The sequence below is a fragment of the Stegastes partitus genome, unplaced genomic scaffold (genome assembly GCF_000690725.1).
Source record: "Stegastes partitus isolate 25-593 unplaced genomic scaffold, Stegastes_partitus-1.0.2 Scaffold1861, whole genome shotgun sequence".
NCBI lineage: Eukaryota > Metazoa > Chordata > Actinopteri > Pomacentridae > Stegastes > Stegastes partitus.
In genome coordinates, this window is record NW_007579592.1 from 96,552 (window position 1) to 121,022 (window position 24,471).

At 38.8% G+C, this 24,471-nt stretch overlaps 1 protein-coding gene across 1 annotated transcript; it reads left to right on the forward strand.

The window, feature by feature from the left end:
* The first annotated feature begins 1,859 nt into the window (after window positions 1–1,859).
* On the forward strand, window positions 1,860–23,893 carry LOC103372941 (complement C3-like). Its single transcript, XM_008302720.1, has 43 exons — window positions 1,860–1,936; window positions 2,912–3,107; window positions 3,227–3,389; window positions 4,342–4,436; window positions 4,724–4,812; window positions 6,155–6,237; window positions 6,326–6,413; window positions 6,564–6,666; window positions 6,798–6,918; window positions 7,051–7,166; window positions 7,317–7,463; window positions 7,690–7,789; window positions 7,880–7,974; window positions 8,060–8,251; window positions 8,340–8,495; window positions 9,264–9,393; window positions 10,281–10,349; window positions 10,529–10,726; window positions 10,812–10,926; window positions 11,028–11,116; window positions 11,238–11,377; window positions 11,717–11,929; window positions 12,840–12,897; window positions 13,004–13,093; window positions 13,231–13,437; window positions 14,241–14,316; window positions 14,443–14,602; window positions 15,685–15,780; window positions 16,179–16,329; window positions 17,125–17,210; window positions 18,624–18,701; window positions 18,812–18,967; window positions 19,057–19,119; window positions 19,238–19,319; window positions 20,419–20,467; window positions 20,563–20,653; window positions 20,741–20,830; window positions 20,928–21,030; window positions 21,193–21,282; window positions 22,384–22,476; window positions 22,571–22,654; window positions 23,433–23,577; window positions 23,668–23,893. The coding sequence occupies exons 1-43, from the start codon at window positions 1,860–1,862 to the stop codon at window positions 23,807–23,809; spliced, it is 4,965 nt and encodes a 1,654-aa protein (XP_008300942.1). The 3' UTR covers window positions 23,810–23,893.
* Window positions 23,894–24,471: the final 578 nt, after the last annotated feature.

Consider the following 24,471-nt stretch of genomic DNA (forward strand, 5'->3'; position numbering starts at 1 on the left):
TATGACTTTGAATACGGATTGGTAAAAAGAATTAGTGGATGAAAAGCAAAATAACTGTCTCAAAAAATGGCAGCATAATTTAAATATGTGTATTTGTGTATGGCAAACATAAGGTTACACTTCATGCTGTTTGAAACGTGTATTTTAATTTTAATGTTTCGCTTTATTTGCTGAGTTAGATGAGTCGAACATGCTCATATCTGTGCAATAAATATAAAGCCACACAAGCAGCTGGTCATCTTAACACAAAGACAGTGTAACAGTGGTATCAGTCTGCACACCTTTAGTAACTCTTGGCTAAACTACAGTTGCATGTATTCTTCAAAATATCAAACTAGCACTTTATTATACGAAATGCAAATAGAAAATACTGCCCTTTTTACTTGCAATATATATATATTTTTGCAATTTGGACAACATGGTTACATTTCTTTATTACAGTATATGTAATTGTATGTCACAGTATCAGTCCATCCATTCATCTATTAGCTTTTCTCACTATATCCCGTAGAGGCTCACGCAGGACTGGAGCTTTTCTCAACTGACTCTTGGTGAGAGACAGGACGCGTCCTAATATACATATGTAGACAATGTAGCGATACAGTACCTCCGTTCAGTTCAGTTTCGTTTTATTTATATAGCACCAATTATCACAACACATGTCATCTCAGGGGAATTCACATAGTGAGGAAAAGACCTTGCAAAAAGTGTTTGACAAGTGAATGATAAGTACACAAACACACAAACAAAAACAGTACAGAGAGGCTCATGGGTATCATGATGCATTTGGATTTCCTGATTGTTGTGAGTGAGAGTGCTTTGTGTGTCATGAGAAGAGAGAGAGAGAAAATATTAGAAAAAAAGAAATATATTGCTGAAGGTAAAGAGGGTGAAACTGGGACAGTCACAGATAGGTGGGTCAGAAAGGGCAAAATATATACAGTACTATCTATCTGCATGTACTACAAACATATATATTTACGCAGAAGTAAATAAAAGACATAACAGCAATGGTGACTTTAATATTATGTAATCATTTATAACAAGAAATGCACTTGTCTGTGCAGATTGTCAGATATGAAGATCCAAAGAGCTTTTCACTAGAAGGTACCTGGTCTCTTTTTGGTTCTTGAAGACATTTCACCTCATCTCTTCTCAATTCTTACATTCTCGTTTGTATATAGCATGAATAAGTACAAAAATGTTTAAAAAAATAATGCATGTTCTCACAGATTCTGCTTGCATTTAAATAAAGTTCAAGAAGTAAATAAAAGACATTGAAAACTCGGACTACGAGACCTCAGTTGTCTGATTGCTACTGTAGAAAATTCCCTCTTGATGAAACTCCAAAAGCTCTGCCAGTTACGTTAGGCAGAAGTTACTCAACACGACTTTCGCCACACTAGCAGTCACAGTGTTTGTGCGCGTTTAATAATCCTCATTATGCATAAATATACTGATTTAAAAGGGTCACAATTATGAGTGGCTCTGATTTTCTTGAATAGTACAGAAGGAACACAAATTTAGAAAAGCTCATGAATGCAGAATAACTGCTCTGTTTCTGTTGTCCTGCTTTTAGAATATTTGAGTGTATGTTTAGAAGTTAGTCAAACACCTTATTGATTTTCTAATGTTTACCTTTTTCCTCAGAGGGGAGATAACATTTATCAGAGCTGGAGAGTTTCTCAACTGCTGCCGGGAAATTATGTGTCAGTGTGTTTGTGTTTACATGCGTGTACAGAGACACTTTGACGGGAAGACGGGGGAGACGGGGGAGAGGAGGTACTGGAGGTTAGTGGATAAAAGGAGGCTGCAGCAGGGCTCTAGCCTACACTGACAGCAGACCAGGATCGGGGAGGATGACGAGGAATCTGCTGCTGCTGCTGGCCTCACTGGCCTTAGCCGCCCTGACTTCACCAGCTGATGGAGCTCCATTGTAAGTAGCCGCACTTTGACTTTTCCCCCTGACTTTGAAACAAATCACAGAAAGCAGAGTTCAGAAATGTGTTTTGGTCAATGTCCGTGTCTTGGATGATGCAAATGATGTGATTTTGTGCATTTGTAGGTTTTTCAGTTGCAGATGATATTTTAAGAATTTCAAATCGGCGATAGATTTTTATTTTTTATTTTATTAAAAGATGCAAATTGTTAATCCAAGCACCGTATTTTTCTGTATCTTTGAACATATCTGGAGGGGATCTGTCAGCAGCACATGAGTATTGTCAATCTAATGTTACTGTTAGTGTCATTTTACTGATATTTTACATAATCAGGAGCTGAAGTCCAGTTTGTTGTTTTGTGTCACATAAGTCAAGGTAAAATGGTTTTTCAAATGGTGCCAGAAAGATGGTTCAGATAAGTTCTGTTTGCATAGCTGTGCATTACACCAGACAAACACACAGAGTCCAGAGTCATGATAAAAAGTTGTTGATCCATTGCTGGATCTCAATCAAGATAATCAATAGATCATCCATTGGGAGTGAATTCCAGGAAGCAGCTCACGACACTCAACTAAACAAATAGATATATTTAAATATGCTTTGAAAATGTGGATAAACTTAAACTTTAGCATGCAGACCTGTGTGGTCAGAACCCCTAAAGGTTCCCAAGTTAAACCCAGGAAGATGATAAAAGAAATAAGAAGGAAGGGATGTCTTTCATTTTTGCATTTTTTTTCTAATGAAATACAGGATATTTTCCTGACTTCATGGCCCCTTAACATCATTTAAAACCACACTTTGCATCATTTTATGGGTCGGGAAGCACTTTTCTGAGTGATCCACTCATATAACTCATGTATATAAACACTCCATTATTATTCAAACATGGCTTGAGTAAATAGTCAGCCACAGCTTAGAGATCTTTCTGCACAGTGACTACAATACATTTCCCTGTCATCACTGACCTGCAGGAAAGTGATGTCTGCCCCCAACTTGTTGCGGGTGGGAACCCCCGAAAACATCTTTGTGGAGTGTCAGGACTGCACCGGAGGAGACATCAAGGTCGATATTAGCGTAATGAACCATCCGACCAAATCCAAAAGGCTGGCATCCGCAAGCGTCACCCTCAGGAGCGCAGATAGCTTCCAGCAGTTTGGACAAATAACGGTAAATAAAGTATTCAAGTTACTTCTACCATGACCTCAAGAAGACATCAAGAATCCAGAAACGCTCATCATACGCTCCCGTCCTGCTCCTGTTACACTGTCTGTTCATGCTGGTTGCAGATCCCCCCTGCAGACTTCCGTAAGGATCCCAACGTGAAGCAGTATGTTTATCTGCAAGCTCAGTTCCCTGACCGACTGCTGGAGAAAGTCGTCATGGTGTCCTTCCAGTCTGGGTACATCTTCATCCAGACCGACAAGACCCTGTACACACCTAACAGCAAAGGTGAGTCCAGTGCTACCTCACTTCTTGTTAAAATGTCTGTAGGGTAACTTTTCATTTCTAAGAATTTATCACAAAACATATCCAGATAGATAGAAAGATACACAACTACTGCAACAATTTATGCAAAAAGGGTGCCTAAATTCCAAAAGGGAACAGTTTCAGTTAATGAAAAACACATATATCCAAACAGTAGTTTTGTTAAACAGTAAAAAGCAATAAAAGTGCAGCAGTTTAAATAGAAAGAACAGCTGTAGTCAAACCAGTCGTTCTGCAAAATTAGGGGCAATATAAATACAATAGTTGGAATAAAAGGGATATAATCTGAAATTTGGTTTTACTTGTGTTTGCAATGTACTGCACTGGATTTCCGCAAAGGTGGGAGACTTGAAAGAAACACAGAAAAATCAATGAAAGGTTAAAATCGACGGAGCAAAGGCCAAGTTATCATATGCGTCAATACCTAAAAAATGCTAAATCCCATATTTGGCATAATGTAGAACCAGGAGCATCGTCACTGAGACTTAACCGACATGGCAAATCTTTCAAACTTTGTAAGTTTTTAAGGCACAGTTTCTTTAAAAATGTTTAACTTCCAGGCAAAAACTGAGAATAACTATGAAATCCTCAAAGTTACCTTCTCACAGTTTAAAAAACTAGTTTCTCTGTAGCTGAGCAATACTTTCCACGACTAGTAAGCTCAAATCTATGCGTAAAATTGCTGGAGTCCATGTTTAATTCCAAAACAAATGAAGGTTAGAGCCCTTTAGATTAACGAGGCCTTCGAAGGGAGAGAAAAACAATCATACAAAGTGTAAATGTAAATTACAGTAAATTAACCCTACTTTTAGCAGAAGTGGAGCAGCAAAGTCAAATATTTGTTTGTCACAGTTCGTAAAACAGACTCTGCCTCCTTTAGCCGTGAGCGACAAAGTGATTTTCCTCTGTCTACCAGTTCATTACAGGATGTTTGCAGTGACGCCCCGCATGGAGCCTGTGGAGAGAGACGATGGAAATAAAGAAGATGCTTCTATTGCCATTGAGATTGTGGTATTGTGTTTTATTTTTGATATGCTCAGAATTCAAAGTAATTTCAAATAATCATCTTTAACGGGGAGGACAAAGCCTCTTGTTAAACATTAAATAATTTCCTTGCAAATGAGTAAAACTACAAAGACACATCCACAATGTTTCTGTAGATCACATTCACTGTATTGATTAATGTGCGCTGAATGGGCTTTTAATGAAAGACTTTTAGAAAATGCTGGGTCTCCAAAACTGATTTACAAACTTTCAAGGCTCACTGTTAATGGTTCCTGAATGTTGTATATTTTCAGACCCCTGAAGGCATCATTTTACCACTTGATCCAGTCTCTCTGAACGCAGGCATCCATTCTGGAGGTTACCAACTCCCTGAAATTGTTAGGTGAGTATTTTATTTTATATTTCTTGAAATTCGAAATCTTCTGTGATTATTTATTGATGTATATTTCGTTTGTCGGGATTCTGCATTTTAGCACAGATAAATGAATTCACTTTAAATAAGAATATCTTAAATAATTTAAATCTAAAAATATTGATTAATTTTGCACAATATAAACATGTTAATTAAATGGTTAATCTTGGACAGCTACTGGAGGTCTGGCTCGTGTATGTAGGAGAGAGAGCTGTGCAACCTTATCTTCACTGGTCATCGTTGTGTAGCAGAATGTTGACATATTCAGTGATTTTGTTGCTGGCAACCAGTTTTTACCACGTGTTAGGATACTTAAACTTGCGGGCCGAGCCTTTTGAACCCCGTTCTGTTTTGCTAGATGATGGTTAGTAATGCAAATAACTCAGTCTGAAGCTCAAATACTATTTTTTTTAATGTGCAAACAAGTAAAACAAGGTAAAAAAAACAACAAAACATAGCTTTGTGTAAAATAACCAATAATAGGTTTCATTTATTTACATGCCACTTGTTCGCAAGTAGTCTTTTTATAATATAATCACAAAACATACTGTTGGCCTACAATGTGTATTATCCTTCATGTGGTTTCCAAAATGCTGACTATTTGTTTTAAAGAGCTCATATCGTGTTTTTGTTGTGGGGATCCCGTCCTTAAATGTGTTAAAAAAGCTGCTTTTTGTACATATAAGAGACGTTAGAACTTACAAAACCCAAAGTGCGTTCCTCTCCTACAGAAAAAAGCTGCTCTTTACTTCCCTGAAATGGCTTGTTTCACAGCAAAGCTTCTCTTCTATTACTCATTTATGTCACTGTGTAACTCATTTGCATAACCTTTTCCCTCAGACAAAAAAATAAACAGCTTCCTTGCTGTCTGTCAAGAGCTCCATCCTACACTCAGATGTCTGAGTTTGCAGTACAGGTCAGCTGACCAGTCAGAGCAGATTGGACTTTTCTTAGGAAAAACTTAGAGACAGAAGCTAAAATGGGGCATTTTAAACGGAGGGTGAGAACAGCTGCCCCTGCCATGTATGATATAGGAAAATAATATTTTGTTTCACTATAAAGGCATATAAATATACTCAAGTAGACACCAAAAATAAAACGATAAACCTGTAAATCTGCATGATGTGAGCTCTTTAAATTATAGACTGACATTGCTCATACCTAAATACAACTTGATGTAAAACTTTCTGTATAATATATATATTTATCTAATCTGACTAAGTCTGACTCCCATGTTACCTTCACTTTCTAAATCTTACAAATATTTTACATTTGCTTGCTTTATTATTTAAATATGTGTTTCTGTGTGTAGTACTGGAGTGTGGAAGGTGGTGGCGAAGTTCCACAGCAACCCACAGCAGAGCTTTTCTTCAGATTTCGAGGTCAAAGAATATGGTAAGTTACCTGTTGTCTTCAACCCGTGGGACATTTACTTCCTTTTTACCTAATTGGACGCACGTAAATGAATCTTTTAATTCCACAGTGCTTCCCAGTTTTGAGGTCAAACTGAAACCTAAGGAGTCCTTCTTCTACGTGGACAGCCAACAGCTTATTGTCGACATCGAAGCCAAGTATGTGAAGGTTTTTGTTTTATGGCTGTAGTGTTAATTTTAAGACTAAATAAAGGACGTTGGCTGTTGTTACATTTCTTACATCCTACTTTAATTGTCCTGTTTTGCATCATTGCAAGGCCTAAACTGATGTTTCTCTTTTGGCTGCAGGTATCTGTTTGGTGAACAAGTGCATGGGACGGCCTATGTGGTGTTTGGGGTTATATCTGGAAAGGAGAAGAAGGGTCTTCCAGACTCTCTCCAGAGAGTTCCGGTAAATACATATTTACACTAAACCTCGAAATGGTTCGACAAAACAATTCTGATATAAGAACTAAAGTCCTTCCAACTGCTCACTGACTGTACCAGTATTTCAAGATGCATGTCTTTATCTCATCGCATTAGATCAGGAACGGCGAAGGGTCGGTGACACTGAAGAGGGAGCACATCACAAGCACCTTCAAAAACATCCTGGAACTTGTGGGGAAGTCCATATTTGTATCTGTCAGTGTGCTGACTGAGAGCGGTAAGAAAGAGACCCTGAGTGTTTTTGATCATGTGTAAATCGCACGGATTCAACAGCAATGAGTGATGTCTGTGAACACAGGTAACCCATGCTCTGCTAAACAGTTTATGTGTGTTTGTGTTCCTGTCGCAGGAAGTGAAATGGTGGAGGCAGAGACGAGAGGCATCCAGATTGTCACATCACCCTATACCATCCACTTCAAAAGAACTCCCAAATATTTCAAACCAGGACTGTCCTTTGATGTTGCGGTAATGTACTAATTTACATTTACAAGGCAGCTATAGTTCCATTAAACTATCAAAATCCCAACTAACCTCAGAGCATTAGTCGCCCTTAAGATGCGTGGTTGATACGACAGCTAGATGCTGTCTTATGAGTTGTTTTTTATTCTCTGGCAGGTTGAAGTGTTGAATCCTGATGAGACTCCGGCACAAGGTGTTTCAGTGGTGGTCAATCCTGGTGAGGTGCATGGCGCCACCGCAGCCAATGGCATGGCAAAGCTTACTGTCAATTCCGCAGCATCAGATGCAACACTGTCAATCACTGTAAGTGTCCATATTAATCCACATCTTTAGTTTCTGAACACTTTGGCGCCCTAAATGAGTTGAATTTGGCCCTAAACGCCCCCGAGAGACTTTTATTTATATTGTATTTAAGTAATTTTAGACAATATTGATGTCTGCAGCATCTCCAAATAATATTAATTTGTTAGTTAAGTGTTACGTCATTTAACTATGTTTGTGCTTACGCGTGTGTGTGCTTTTATCACAGGCAAAAACCAACGATCCCCGTCTTTCGCCTGACAGACAAGCAGTAGCCACCATGAGGGCTGACCCATATAACACCAAAAGCAAAAATTACATCCACATAGGTAAGAAATATGTGTTAGATGATATGAGGGGGTAAAGTAATGCAGATCACCTCTGTTTTTAGCGCTCATTGAAACACATTATTTTTGCAGGGGTGGATACCGCTGAGCTGGCATTAGGAGACAACCTGAAAATCAGCCTCCACCTCAACAGACGGGAAAATCAAGACGCTGACATCACATACCTGGTGAGAGATGTTCTGTGCCTGTGTGCACGTATGTAGGCACATGCTGGTATTCATGGCTGATAATGCTGTAAATCTGTGTCCCTAGATCCTAAGCAGAGGTCAACTGGTGAAATCTGAGCGGTACAGGACAAGAGGCCAAGCGCTGATTTCCCTGATTCTTCCCATCACCAAAGAAATGCTTCCGTCGTTCCGCATCGTCGCCTACTACCATCCAAGCGACAACGAAGTGGTGTCAGACTCTATTTGGGTGGATGTGAAAGACGCCTGCATGGGCTCGGTGAGAGACGCAACACCAATGTAGCGGAGCGTGCAAATATCAATCACATCTGCATGTCCCACTCATCGCCCTCCTCTTTCACATGTAGCTGAAGCTGGAACCAATGAGACCTGCTCCATCCTATGAGCCTCGCAAGATGTTCGGCTTCAGAGTCACAGGAGATCCGCAGGCCACAGTGGGACTGGTGGCGGTGGACAAAGGCGTCTACGTCCTAAACAACAAGCACCGCCTCACCCAGAAAAAGGCAATCTTATATTTGAAATGGATTCTTGCACATATGTTCAAGTTTCAATATTTCAGAAATACAGATTATGGTTATTCCACCTCAGTTCCCCTAATTTTGAATAAAGTTCTGCGGTAATAGGTTACATTACTTTTTGAGTTAAAAATTCGTGAAGGGGACATCATTTTCCTGGTGCTAATCTGTGGAGCAACGTTCAAAGTGCCGTAACTTGAGAAATAATGTAGCTAATGTCCTAAAATTCTGCAGGCTCATTGATATGTACATATGGTCTTCAATGGCACAGCCCTGCTTTGATAGAACAATACAAACCAGTTACATGATGATGTAACTTTGCTCACTTTTTTCCCCACCCACCATAGAACCTTAATTTTTCAACCTGAGAGGCTGATTAAAGTTACATTTCTTGCATTTATGGTCAATATCTGACATTGAGCAGGTATGATGGGTGAAACCACTCAAAGTGGTGGAAGTTATATTTTATTATTACTGGGCTAAAAGAAAAAATATGACTAGGTGACTAACTGGGGTCATAGATAACTTGTGTTTCCTATGGTCAGCTCAATCAATACATAACACTTAAAGAAAAATAAAAAGAAAGAAAAGATGGTCAGGCGTGGGGCGTTCAGTGAGTTGAGATGGGATGATCCATTAACGCAGACTAGCAGTGTTTGTCATCCTTGTACATCTTTCTTGTGCCATCATATCAGCATTGTTGTGAGTTTTTCAGATTTGCCTGTATCCCTAAGCCTTGCCCGTTCTGCTCTCCAGGTGTGGGACATAGTGGAGAAGTACGACACCGGCTGCACACCAGGTGGAGGGAAGGACAGTATGAGTGTTTTCTACGATGCTGGGCTGGTGTTTGAGTCCAACACTGCTTCTGGGACTGCCTACAGACAAGGTGACGTTGCTTGACATTACATTCTTTACGACAGTCCCATTGCGTTCCCTCTCTATAATGGCTTAATTCTGGGGTAAGCAAGTGAGTAGAGTGGCTCCTTGAGCAAATATTACCCAACCATTCGTTAGACGTCAATGTTGTACTCGTGAAATCCCACCAGGTAGGAGAAGTGAGCATTGGTGCTTTATGATTCATCACCTAAAGTACACTGTTGCCCACAAAGTTGGAATTAAATGTTTTTTTTAACCTCTTCTCATGAAATGATGATGACAATGCAACTTATCCTTGATAGATCTTTTATGTGCTACAGCCAATCTGTGGCGTCACATGAGCTGATCTCAGTCCTTTTGTTAGGCTTTTTAAAAACTTTACCAGAATTGTTGTGTGTCAGAAAGCCAATAAATTTAGTTAAACTGCACCAATTCTGTCAAGAGGATGCCAAAGATACAACCAGAAGTTTGCAGATGGCTACCAAAAGCACCTTGTTAAGGTGAAAATGGCCAAGGGACAATTAACCAAATGTTAGAATTGCTGTATGTATATTTTTGACTCAGTAGATGTTGTCATAATTCCAGAAGATGTGTAAAAAATCCATCCAAGAACCAAAATCCACAAGTGTTTAAAAAAGACACTTCAGTTTAAATGATTCCACCCCAGAAAATTTGAGTGTTACTGGAGTCATTGGAAACTCAAGACTGCCAGGATATACATGGTCTTTACAAGTGTATGTAAACCTTTGTTTACAGATGTACTTTGTGTTTAAACAAATACGGTGTGAAATGCAGTTATGGATCACTTTTTTTTTTTTCCTGTTTGTGTACTGCAATCAAGTCTAGATGTAATTTGGTTCGGTTCTGTGAAAGATCTCATCTGCTTTGCATTTCCAGAATTGAAATGTCCGGCCCCTGCCAGGCGGAGACGAGCCGCTACTATAATGGACGTCACAACCAGCTTATGTAAGAATCTCAGCTCCACACAATAACCACATATTCAGCCTTTTTTTGTCTTCCTGGCTACACATTAGAGGAGCTCTTCTCTCTTTATGCTTCTGACTTAACTAGAAGAATAATTTTAATGTCTCTGCACTCTTTTAAATGCTTCTTCTTGTCTTATCCACAACCTGCTTTCTTTCCAGTGGATCAATATAAAGGTGATCTGGAGCGAGAATGCTGTCTGGATGGCTTGAGGGACACCCCTGTTTCATACGGCTGCGAGAGGCGCAGTGAGTACATCTTGGACGGTGCGTCTTGCGTCACGGCCTTCCTGAACTGCTGCAAGACCATGGAAAACGAGCGAGCCGAGAGGAGGGAGGACAATCTCCAGTTGGCTCGCAGTAAGAGACGAAACAAAGGGGTTATACATAGTGATGCTGGCTGCTGTGAAACCATCAGAGTGCTAACATTTTAATAAACCTATAGGTGAGGAAGAGGACGAAAGTTACATGGACAGCAATGACATTGTTTCTCGCACAAACTTCCCTGAAAGTTGGCTGTGGTCAGAAGTTGAACTGCCTCCTTGCCGTCAAGGCAACTGGTGAGTCAGCTGAGACCTGTGCACATGCAACAAAAACATAGTTTCATTCATTAACCCATTAGCATCCACCCCTCACCTCTTGAACTGCTTCTGTGTTTCAGTGAAACCACATCACTCACGAAAACTGTTCCTTTGCAAGACTCCATCACGACCTGGCAGTTCACCGGCATCAGTCTGTCAAAAACTCACGGTGAGGATTCAGCGACGACAGTCTGTCTTGTGCTTTAGTTAAGCACTTTACTTTTCAAATACTATTTTTTCTCTCTTTCTCTGTTTCATCATGTTTTTCTTTTCTGTCTTTCTTCTTTAAGGAATCTGTGTTAGCGAGCCATTAGAAGTAATTGTTCGGAAGGAATTCTTCATTGATCTCCGGCTGCCTTATTCTGCTGTCCGTGGAGAGCAGCTGGAAATTAAGGCAATCCTCCACAACTACAGCCCCGATGACATCACTGTAAGTCAACAACAGTACCGAGTGACAAAAGAAGAGAACAAATACAGCACAGTGTGATATTTGTGTTGCACCTGCCTTCTCAAAATCGAACTTGATGTGTCATTCTTGAATAATCAACCAAAACTGATTATTATGATCCTGTTTTCATGATTAATTGTACTTTTTTTCTAAGACTGGAATCAGATCAGTATTCTATAGACAAAGAGTATCTGAAATTGCCAAAAGTGAAAGGACTAATTTGTAAATATTCACAACAATTAATACATCTCTTCAGCATCTGAACTACTTCCCGGGACTTTCGTGTTCTTCACGTATCTTCCTCTTTAACTTGTTTTTAAGGTGCGCGTGGATCTAACCGAGCATGCGCACGTGTGCAGTGCAGCGTCTAAACGTGGGCGGTATCGTCAGGAGGTCGAAGTTGGACCCTTAACTACACGATCTGTACCCTTCGTTATTATTCCCATGAAGGAAGGCCAATACAGCATTGAGGTCAAGGCAGCTGTTAAGGATTCATCGCTCAATGATGGAATCATTAAGGTGCTGCGGGTGGTGGTAAGAGAGACGGACTGTTTTTATGCTTTGCTATGATGCCAGTTGGTGTTTCCATCCATTATCTATACACCACTTAATCCTCACTAGGGTCACAGAGGGCTGGAGTCTATCCCAGCTGACTCAGGGTGAAGACAGGGGACACCCTGGACAGGTCACCAGTCTATCACAGGGCTACACTTAGAGACAGACAACCAAGCACACTCACATTCACACGTACGGACAATTTAGAATCACCAATTAACCTCAGCATGTCTTTGGACGGTGGAAGGAAGCCAGAGAACCCATGCTGCATGGGGAGAACATGCAAACTCCACTCAGAAAGATCCCAGGCGTCCTTACCGGGACACGAACCAGGGATTTTCTAGCTGTGAGGCGACGGTGCTAACCACCGAGCTACCGTGCAGCCCCCAGATGCGCATCAATGAGTCAAAACATTGTCCCTGAACAAAAATGAGTGTTATTTAGTTTATACCAGCATGTTCAGGACATAGCGGATGTAAAGTGAACAGTTGGTTCTTTAAACCAATGTGTTGGATGCTGGAGAAACAGGCAGATACAAAGAACTGAGCAACAACTGGGTCTGACTGTCTGTAACAGGAAATCTTGTGGGTTGCACCTGGTTAACAGTGGTGAGGGGCCTCACAGCTTACAGGAAGCTTCACGTCACCCAAAGACACCTTCATAGATCTTGTAGAGTCAACAGGATATTAGGGAGTGGTGGTCACAATGTTTTGGTTCATATAGTATCAGCCTTGTCAAAATTACTCATAAATAAAAGAAAACAGCCAAAGAAACATATACTGTTCAACCAAGCAAGCCATTTTGTATTTCATTCCACACTAGTATATTGAAATTGCAAAAAAAAATACTTGTGATTTCTAATGTTTCTCCTGTATTTTTTCTTTTCCAGCCTGAAGGCATTCTGATTAAATCTCCTCAGACTGTCCTTCTAGAGCCTAATAATAAAGGTGAGTTCACCCATTTAAAAATAACTACATGATAAATATTTAGTGATGTTGTGTTTTTACTTCTTACTGACTGATCCCCCAACTTGACCCTTGTTTTTGACTGTAGGTGGTAAACAAGAAGAAATTCTGAACAGTGGAATTCCCAGGAACGCCTTGGTTCCAAACACACCTACTAGCACACAAATCTCTGTGACAGGTGAGAGACTTTGTTCTATTTGGGACAGTTCTGGGACACGTTAGACTCAACATTGGTGTAAATTGGTTGTTGAGGACCTTTGCAAGTTCTTCCCACTGATTTCTAAAAAGTTGCTTCTCGTGTGTGTGCGCATGCAGGCCGAGATCAAGGTGGTATTCTGGTGGAGAACGCCATTAGCGGGAAGTCAATGGGCAGTTTGATCTACCAACCCCACGGCTGTGGAGAGCAGAACATGATCCACATGACCCTGCCTGTCATTGCAACGTTGTTTTTGGACAAAACCAACCAGTGGGAAACTGTGGGCTTTCAGAAGCGTAATGAAGCTTTACAACACATAAAAACCGGTAGGCTCACACAGATGTATTCATAATGTAGGAAGTTACTTTTAAAATACAGCCAAATTCTAACAGTAGTGTTGTGTTTTTTTTTGTTTTTTTGTTTTTTTTTAAAAACACAATCAAATACTGGTTGAAAAAAAGAATGCCAGTGAACAGCAGGTAAAAACTGATGCCCTAAAACATTTGTCAGCTTTTTCATTCTTTTTTTAAAATTAAGCAAGATTACTTTTTCTTGGTTTCTAAAATGTATTTGTTAGACATCAGTTTGTCTTTGGATATAGTTTCAATTTGCTAAAAATGTATCTGGCTGTTTTTTTTTTTTTGTTTGTTCCTTTGTTTTTTGTATCTGAGTGTTTTGGCGGTATCTGCATTTTTAATTGTTAAACAGAGTTCTCAATTCTGGGTCATAAAGATTGAACATTGTTATTTATTGTATATATCTGCAGTTATAGGTTTCTGTATTTTAATTTTCAAGAAAATGTTGTAATTTACAGGCAACCGCATGTTCATGTTGATTACAGCGGCAGCACCGTATAAATACAGTTTACTATTGGAAGACATTAAACAATAAACTCATTCTACTGTGTTATTATACACTGATTAACCATTTAAGTAAATTACAACTGACACACTGTAAAAATACTTTAAAATACTGGCCACCACAGCTGACAGGATTTTAGTGTCATTTTACAATAAATGTTGCTACAGTTCAGATATCATAACTCATATGTTATCTAAATCATTTGTAAGAAAAGAAGGCCATATGAACACTGAGTCAATTAAATCTTTGTGCTTTTGGTTTTTTCCAGGCTACACGGCGGAACTGAAATACCGCAAGGGTGACGGCTCTTTTGCTGTGTGGCCTACACATGCAGGTAGCACCTGGTAAGGGTACCCAGACATCCATGAACTCATACACACAGCCTACTTTAACTTCTGACTGTGCACGGGCACATTTTAAGTGCATATTAGGGAAATTGAACTGCTGTCTCATCTCCTTTATTCTGAAAGGCTGACGGCCTACGTTGTCAAAGTGTTTTCCATGGCCAACACTCTGGTGGCAGTGCAAAGCGAAGTCATCTGCGACGCTGTCAAATTTCTGATTCTCAAAGCGCTGCAGCCTGACGGCATGTTCAAAGAAGTCGGGAGGATGATCCATGGAGAGATGATTGTGAGTTCAGTGATTTCACTTCTTGACTCAATTATTAATTGTGAGCTACACCCATTTGGTGCCATAGAAACCTTGATTTGCCTTTAGACATGAATCAGTTAAACCTGGTCAGTGGCTTATTCAGACACATGCAGGATTGTTGCAGTTGCATGTCTTTCGCCAATTATATTAGTCAAATAAAGCTAGATATATATTTGCATGGGTTATTACAATGCAAGTATTCTGTTCAAATTTTGGTTTTGAAAAAAGTTTAATTTATAATTGAACATTTTTAACCCTATTCAGGACTTTTGGGGTCTTTTGGACCCCAGGCCATTTGGTTTAGATAGCAGGTATTGTTTGTTTTTTTTTGGAAGATTTTTTATTATTATTATTATCAAAAGAGGGACATTTGTCATGCATTTGGAACCAAAAATACATCAACTTGTCAGAAAATGTATTTAACATAGGGTAAAAGTCTATAATGAATACCAACAAATATTTTGTACATATTCTTTCTTGGGGTCCAATAGACCCTGAAAGACCTTCTACATATGGCAACATGTAAGTCCTGAATAGGGTTAAAAATATAGTAACTTTGGGCGTCGCGATAGCTCACTTGGTTGAGCTGACGGCCCATGTACAGGGGCTGAAAGTCCCCGACGCAGTGTGGTAGCGGGTTCGAATCCGGCTTGTGACACTTTGCTTCCTTCCTCCATTCTTCTCCCCCTCTTTCCTGTCCCCCTTCTCCACTGCCCTATCAAATAAAGGCACGAAAGGCCAAAAAAATAACTAAAAAAAAACAAATATATATATACAAACTAATCCCTAGGTTGTGTATGTTACAACATGGTTTATAATGTGTGTAATGTGTGTGTGTTACCATGAAAAAAAAGGAAGAAAACGTTTTTAATGCCTAAAAAAAAGCATGGTTTATACAATATAGAACTGATTTGTCTCAATATGGATGTCTTGGTTCTTACTTGAAGTAAATCAATTAAAGCAATTGCAAGACACTGAAAGTCATCTTATACAAATAAAAACTTCTTTATTCTGTTAACTGAGATGCATGTTAACATGTTTGTGTATTTGTGCTTGTGCAGGGTGACGTTGCCGGTTTAGATTCAGACGCCTCCTTGACGGCTTTCTGCCTCATTGCCATGCAGGAGTCGCGTCCGATATGCGCTGGCACTGTTAATGTGAGTACATCACCTGAATACAGTGTTTTCTCTTCCTCCCTTCCCTTTTATTTATTTCTTCATTATTTAAAAAATGTAATTGCATTGAAATGTAGAGCCGGCTCGTCTTTACTGGATGCTGCATGTGATCTGCAACGGAATTCGAGCAGTTTCACTTTAATTTGACAAAGAGAAGGTTTTGCCCTTCTACAGTGAAAACATTACAAAAAGCAGACTAAGAAAAGGACTCGTCTGCACGCCAGTGTTAGCTCTGATTAACTCTAAGAAGAGGAAACGCTCCAGTATTCCAGAGCAGGAGTGGATTTTACAGCTCTTCATGTTCACACTGAAACTGACCGCCTGTTCTTCCATCACGAGTCATCACCATCCTCCGTTTCCTTTCTTTTCCTTCTGTCCAGAGCTTGCCAGGCAGCATTGACAAAGCAGTGGCCTACCTGGAGAAGCGCCTGCCCAGCCTCACCAACCCTTACGCTGTTGCCATGACGTCTTACGCCCTGGCCAATGAGGACAAGCTGAACCAAGAGATCCTCAAGAAGTATATTTCTCCAGGTCTCTGCCCAGAAACATTCCCAGTGCATAAAATTACACATTCACCAGTAGTTACATCACAAACGCTGACTACTAGCTCCACTGACACATCGATAAGGTTGCTGCTCTGGGATGATTTTAGGTCACTGCACATGAAAGAGTGTAAAGACAGAAAGAAACAAGGAACATGCAAAAATGCTTAAGATGTGTGATTTTGCAACAGTGTCTCACTGACACAGCTTATCCACACTGTAAAAAAAAAAAAAAAAATGACAGATAAGATCTAGAAAAAAAAATCTAAAGAAAAGAAAATCTAAAAAAAAAAAGCAAAAAAAAAAGCAAAAACCGTAAATAATGTTCCCACTACACTGATTAGTTACACTACTACTACTACCACTACTACTACTAATAATAATAATAATAATAACTGTATATAAATTATCTAAAAAAAAATGTAAATCATTATTTTACAAATATTTTCCATTATTTGAATGGAAAAAGTATAATTTTAGGATTGAAAAAGTGTAAAATAATTTTTTTTTAAATTATTAATAATTCAACAGGTATTTTACAGAGTTTCCTTGTTTTGTTAGATTACAGATCATATCTTGTAAAATCACAGTTTAAAACGTATTCATTTACATGTTGACTGTAAAAACTTAATGTCCTCATCAAAAAAATCTGTATTTTTCCACAACATTTGATCTATAAATATACTCTCTTTTTGCAAGATTAAATATAAGACATTGGAGAAGTATTACAAAATTAAGCTTAGTCGAGGTATTCCAAAATAATATAAAGCTATTTGTTTTCCAGAGCTAAACCACTGGCCCACACCTAGGGGACACATTTACACACTGGAGGCCACTGCTTACGGTCTTCTGGCTCTGGTCAAGGCCAAGGTGAGTGTGTTCCACTTATTATGTGAGTGTTTTACAAGCAACGAGCCATCATCCATTCAACCATCTGTTCACGGTTTGGAAATAATAGTCAGTGGCATGTTTTGTTCAGACTGTTTCAATGATCACTACTAGCCATTTTCCAGAATGCTTCAGGGGGTGATTATTAGCCTGCACAGGAAAACATGAACACTGCAGGGTTGTACTATGAAGCGAGATCAGTGGGTTATCCAGGTATGTTGAGCTTAAAGTCAGAGTTTTCAGTGTCTTGAGGATGGCTCTCTTTTTACCTGCTAGATCACCATGGTAACTGATGCTGTGGAGCTAGCCTGGTCGGGAGCAGGTTATGTTCAGAGTTTAGGATTTAAATTGGCTGGAAAGAGCGTCTCCCTTTAACCAGATCGTTTCCTGACTATTATTTATGAGCGATGCAGATTCTCAGCTGAGGGAATGTGTTTTATCTGCAAACATGAATGAAGCTGTGTAGTTACAGTACCGCGCACAGCATCACGTTGCCATGGGAACCAGACATGTATTTACTTGGTGATGCAGAAATCACGTAAATATGTTTTTATGTTTGGTTCTGATTTGCTGTCAAGTCCGTTTACGCTGCTGGCACTGCAGCTGATAGAACACAGATAAGAAAATGGATTATTCTACTGGTATTTATTACAGAGAATAATCAATCAGGAACATTAATTTCACTTTAATTTGGCTAAAAAATAAAGTAACATCCTGCATTATGGGACAGTGTCAGACCTAAATGCACTTCAATACAAGATCAGGTTTAAATATATGAAGTTTAAAGTTTAAGTTTAACGTGCAACTTGGAAATAAGCGGCTGCATCAGTAAAATATAATATATGAACACGTTTAACAGCTTTTCTGTCTTGCACCATTTTCAGTAGCAGCGCTTTTTACCGTCACAATATTTTTATATTCCTCATTGTTCTCCATTAAAACAACTTGTTGCCTGAAGCAGCTGCACACGATGGCTTTATTTAGTGCCGAAGAAGAGTCACGTGATGCATTATATGAGTCTCAAGCAGACAGTCTGAGTTGACAAAGAAAGTTGACAACTACCTTCATGATACCTTTAATCTCTGGCTGGGGGCTGTGGTTTTTGTTGAGCCGGCTTACACAAAGAACGCCCGACTATGTCACACTGGCTTCGTAGTACAGCCCTCTGGTGTAACTAACAGTAGATATAATGTGTTGCTGTTTTTTCTGTTGTTGTTTTTTTTATGTTGTGTGATTGTGCCACAATGAGAAACAACTGATGTATGAACTTTATGGTAAACTTTTGGGAATCTTTTAAAACATAACAAAACCAGGACTTCTCCCAATGTTTTCTACAATTAAAAAAATAAATAAAATAAAAATCCAACACATGCTTTTTTTTGCCATCTATTAAAGGAATTTGAGGATGCTGGACGTATTGTGAGATGGTTCAACCTGCAGCGGAAGGTGGGAGGAGGCTACGGATCAACGCAGGTAACCCCAACTTCCTATCCATCCAGACTTGTAGATATTTGCATTTTTTAAAAAATTCATCTGAGCCTCTGTTTACCGTTTTGTATGCCACATATTTCTTTTCTCTCCAGGCTACTATAATGGTGTACCAGGCTGTAGCGGAGTACTGGAGCGCTGCCCAGGAACCAGAGTACGATCTGAACGTGGACATCTTGCTGCCGGGCAGGTCGCAGCCTTCCAAGTACAACTTCAACCGCGAAAACCAATACGCTACAAGAACATCTAAAGTGAGAAGACACCTTCTTATTCACAACACGCCATGTGTGTGTTTGTGTCTTCTGCTAATCCATGTGTGTTTGTGCGCAACGTTTGACAGATTAATGACATAAACCAGGACGTTAAGGTGACAGCCACAGGATCGGGAGAAGCAACGGTCACGGTAAGTCGCAGGTTTGGTATTGATTTGAATCAAAGGTGGGGTTTTTGTGGTTGTTTCTTTTTTAATAATATGTGAACATTATCACGATAATTAAAATAAACTTTTATGTACCTGACAGATGGTGTCACTGTATTACGCTCGGCCAACAGAAAAGAAGAGCGACTGTCAGAAGTTTAACATGTCAGTGGAGCTCATCCCAGGTAATTTGGTGCTTTCTGTCTTTCTCTTCTTTTTTTCTCATCATTTGAGCTGTTTGTCTGCCTTTCTATTGCTATTTTATTTGCTTTTCCTGCAGTATCTCGCTGACATAGGTTATCCACAGTGGAAATATGAGCATTTTAAACCATCTTTACTTGTAGTTTTGTTTTGTTTTGGGACAATTTAGAGTTTAAACTTTTCCATTGTGTTAAGTTAAATTACAGATAAGAGCTCCAAGAGTCAATAGGGTTGTAATTGACATGTTAACTGTGAAAAGAAAATGGGCCAAAACTGTCAATAATGTTCACCTAAAAAATTGTTTAATAAATGGTTGTTAGTGTGTTTGCAATGTTCGGCCATAAAATTACACTATATTTAGTGTACTTAAATGATATCAAAGTTATATATATATATATATATATATAAATTACCAAAACTATACATTATTTCAAAGAATGTGGATATTTTAAAGACTGAATTATTAAGGGTTGAAAAATGTATATTTTTTTAAGCTGTCTTTTTCAAAGATTTTCCCTGTTCTGTTAAATAATAGATAATTCATAGGCAAAAAATAATAATAATTTACTTACTGATGGCAAAAAAAAAAGGAGAAAGAAACAGGCCAAGACTGTAAATAATGTCCACATCAAAAATCTGCAGTTTTACAAATAGTCATTTGTTCTTTTAAAATCATACAGTTTTACTTTTTTAAATAAATTGAAATTTGCCAATATTTGAAAGAAAAAATAAATAAAAATAGATTATTAAAGATTTTTTTTAAATGGTAAATAATTACTTGAACTTTCATTTAACTGATTTCCTTGTTTGTAAAACTGCAGGTATAGAGTAAAATTTCATAAAAATGCATAAAATTTACATGCTGACTTTAAAAGTAAATAAAAAAAAAATACCAGACCAAAACTGTAAAAGAAAAAAATGTGTATTTTTCCAAATGGAAATCTGTTCTTTAACAATGTTTGACCAGAACTTATGCTATATTTACTGTATTTAAATGACCTAAAAATACCTTTTACTTCTTCTATTTTTCTTTAATCCGTACAACCAGTAATCTCATGCACATTTAATGCTTTGTTCCTCCAGTCAAAATGGACGAGGATGAGAAGATATACAACCTGAGAATAGAGGTTTTGTAAGTATTATATTCTTCCATCCTGCCAGAAAAAACAGCATTTGAAATCCTAAAGAACTGAGCGCTCTAAATGACTCCGTCCGTTCTGTGTTCAGGTATAAAGACGCAACATCCGATGCAACCATGTCGATCTTGGATATCGGCCTGCTGACCGGCTACACTGTTAACACACAAGACCTGGACTTGGTAGGAGCTTTCACAGATGCCCACATGTGGTTTAGAGGAACTAGATGTGTTTTAAAAAGTTGTCTGATGACGCGTGTTTGTGTGTAGCTGGCTAAAGGACGAGCCCGCACCATTGCGAAATACGAGATGAACAAAGTCCTGTCAGAAAGAGGATCGCTCATCATCTACCTGGACAAGGTGGGACTCCGGCCTTCATTCTAGTCTCTTTTTTTTTTTAAAAATCTGCACTGGTGTTTATTTATTGATGTATATCCAATCGATGTTTCCCCAACAGGTTTCTCACACACGACCAGAGGAGATCACTTTTAGGATCCACCAGAAGCTGAAAGTTGGCGTCTTACAACCAGCAGCAGTGTCCGTCTATGAATACTATAACCGTAAGTATCACAAAGAGGTTCATAATTTGCTGCCAGTAGATCTGACAGAAGGTAAAAGAGTAGCTAAGCAGACCCTACTGCGTTGTATTTTATGTATGTGATGTAAAGTTTGGTTCAATTATCACTAACTATATATTTTTTAAAATGTCTTTCCTGTTGCAGAAAGAGCTTGTGTGAAATTCTACCATCCAGAGAGGAGAGCCGGGCAGCTGCTGAGACTCTGCAGAGGCGAAGAATGCACATGTGCTGAAGGTAAATCGCGGATGATGTAACTGTCATCCAGAACTGTCTGTTAAATCATCAGATTAATTTTGCCATATATAGCATTAGACCAAAATCTCCTGACATTTATGGAGAGTGGGATCATTTTCTGCACCTTTTCATCCACCGCTCACAGACATGGGCTTCAAATGGCAATTTTGAATGCAACTGAGTGCAGCTCTTACACGTAATATCATTAATTTAAGTGTAACTTGCTGTACAAGAAGGATCAATACTGATGTTGTGATGAATACGATCGGTGCAGTCGATCAGTCAGGATGTAAAAGTAAGTCGTGTGCTTCTAAATGTCACATTAGTAAATCAGAAATTGTAAATGATTAGAACTTTGACGCTTATTAGAAGTAACGTCTTTGATCTTGATTGTAGAAAATCATGATTTATTGAGGTAAAGTTAAAAAAGAGTCTAATTTATTACGATCTAGAGGCATCGTGGTGTTTTTGGGATAATAACTTCTTCAGTAATAAAGCTCATGTTTAATGTTTTCCCTTTGTGTGAGGCAAAAGTAGAGACGTAGTGTGACAAAGTAATGCAATCAAAATAAGAAGAATAACATTATTTCTATAACACGTTTTAAAAACAGAGTTCACAAAGTGCTTTACACACAGGAAAATGAAAAGAAGGCTGCTCAGGAAGAGCATTGAAGAACAGAAGGCCGCTCAGTCTAAACACAGCAAAAGATTCTCAGAATAAATGAGTACAACACCAGATAGAGTAAAAAAAGACAATAAAATAAAAATCCAACAATCAAGTAAGGGAAAGAACAAGTGGAATAAAAGACAAATGACAACGAAACCATAAACACAGGGCTCCATAAATGCATACATAAAGAAAGGGTACAAGATAGATAGATAGATAGATANATAAAGAAAGGGTACAAGATAGATAGATAGATAGATAACGTTGTCATCACAGGTTTCTTTCAGAGATGTCAAGCATCCGCAGCATCCTGTTGGATGCCGGGGCAACGGTCCCAGCTGGAGGGGAATGGCTCTTCACCATACACGCTGGATTGAAACTGTGATGTTGCTGCGTCTACCCATCGACTGTGTATTTATCCTGTGTCCTTCCAGAGAACTGCAGCATGCAGAAGAAGGGGAAAATCAGCAACGACGAGCGCACGGCCAAGATTTGTGAGAGTACAGAGACCAGCAAAATTGAGTTTGGTAAGAAACCATAAGTGAGCTGTTTTCATATTTTTAAGAGAGTGTGACTATAAGTAAGCAAGAGGGCTAACATCTACACCGTGTCTGTCCACAGCGTACAAAATACGAGTGGAAGATATAATGGACGACTTGTCAACAGACAGTTACTCAGTACGGGTTCAGGAAGTCATCAAAGAAGGTACGTATTTATCTCCTTTACAGCTTCTTGCTATTTATATAAAAATACAGTGACAAAGATATTTTTACGCTCACTTTGCTTCACTTCATGTCCTGAGTAAACACCAAAAGTCTTTTCAAGTTTGTCCGCGGGGGCTGATTAAAATATGTCTCAGTGTATCAAAGCTCTGTGATGAGAGGTTTTTTTTTCCCCCTATTAAATCATCTCCTCCTGCCTTAAAATGGTTTCTCTACTTCGTATGTGCAGATCTATTAAATGCCTCTGTCACTCGCTGGAGCTCGAGCACACCAGCTCACCTACAACTCTGTTAAAACACCATAAAACTACTCTATGCTGTTGGTTTGTTACGAATAAAAAGCAGAAGTCTGTATCCATGTTTATTTAGATGGAATATTTAGCGTATAAAAAAACAAAACACAATATCAACATGTTGAAATGTTGATGTTTGTTGATGGGACTCCAGTAAGTTAAAGCTCTCAGCTGAGAAATAATCTGGCACATAATCCTACATAAAATCCCAAATATTCATCTTTGCACTTTTTGTACAGACTAAACAAACAAGATGTCGATTTGACAACGTTTAAAGGTAGATTTTGTCTGCTGGCTGAAGCCTAATTTTGAATGACATATAAGAGAATGGTATTTTCATGTCAGCAGCTCTCGATAAGAACAAGATGTAAAATCTACAGGAACGCGTGAGAATACAGCAGCCCCGTGTCCAACCCTAAAGCATACATTTGTTCCTTTAGAAGCCTTACCCTTTTCTTGAAAATTGCAGGAAGTTTGGATGTCGCTCCTGCAGATAAACTTCGCACATTCCTCAGTTATCAGCATTGCAGAGAAGCTTTAGGTCTGCAAAAGGGCAGAACCTACCTTGTCATGGGCTCGTCCAGAGATATTCACAGAGACGACCAAAGGCAGACGTAAGTTTAATGTCACGTGAGGGTGCAAATCAAATCACATTCACCCATCTGTCGTTGTGTCCCAGCGTGACGACTCTTTTCACTTTCCAGGTTTCAGTACGTGCTCGGCGAGAGAACCTGGATCGAGTACTGGCCGACAAGAGCAGAGTGTCAGCTTAATGAATATCGACCCACCTGTCTGGGGATGGAGGAGATGGTCACTCAGTACACAACCTTTGCATGTCAGCAGTAGTGAAGCCTTTCAAATTGTTTTTATTTTTCAGTATATTTTTTATGTAAAACTGCTGTGACATGAAAGACGCAAAAAAAAAAAGTTTTAAAAAGCCAAAGTCACAATGTGTTGAATAAAATGTTGTCGCCTCAGTCGTCTGTGTCTTGCATACATTTTGTCAAAGTTTAAAGAAGTGGTGCTTTCGGTCTGGTTACCGTATAAGAAGCTTTCATTTTGATTTGAAGAAGTTTGGAAGCTTAATAATGCATGAGCGCTCATACGGATCAGTTTATGAATTGAATAGAATAGAATAGAATAGAATGCTTTTATTGTCATCATACACAAGGTACAACGAAATTAAATAGCAGCAGCAACAAAGTGCTTTAGGTGTTTTTTCTTGTGAAACCAAAAACTAATACAACTATATCTAACTGAGCAGCTTGTGTTTTTATCGGCTCAACTGGTTTAGCAAAAAGTTCACATGAAAATGTTTTTAAAAATTTGTAAATCAAAAAGCAACAAGTGCAGCAGCTTTTGTTTTTCAAAATTTTAATGAGCAAAGTCGATAACTGAAACCTTGTTCATCATTATCCTTCATAAGAAATGAATGGATGCAGCACAAAAGAAAACTTCTCCACTGCATTCGATGACAGTATATTAGTTTCTCCATCCATCCATTATCT

Coding starts and splice junctions, on each gene's coding strand:
- LOC103372941 (XM_008302720.1), top strand. CDS start 1,860: ATGACGAGGAATCTGCTGCTGCTGCTGGCCTCACTGGCCTTAGCCGCC. Junction 15,781..16,178: donor TATGCGCTGGCACTGTTAAT/GTGAGTACATCA, acceptor CCTTCTGTCCAG/AGCTTGCCAGGCAGCATTGA. Junction 20,831..20,927: donor TCATCATCTACCTGGACAAG/GTGGGACTCCGG, acceptor TTTCCCCAACAG/GTTTCTCACACACGACCAGA.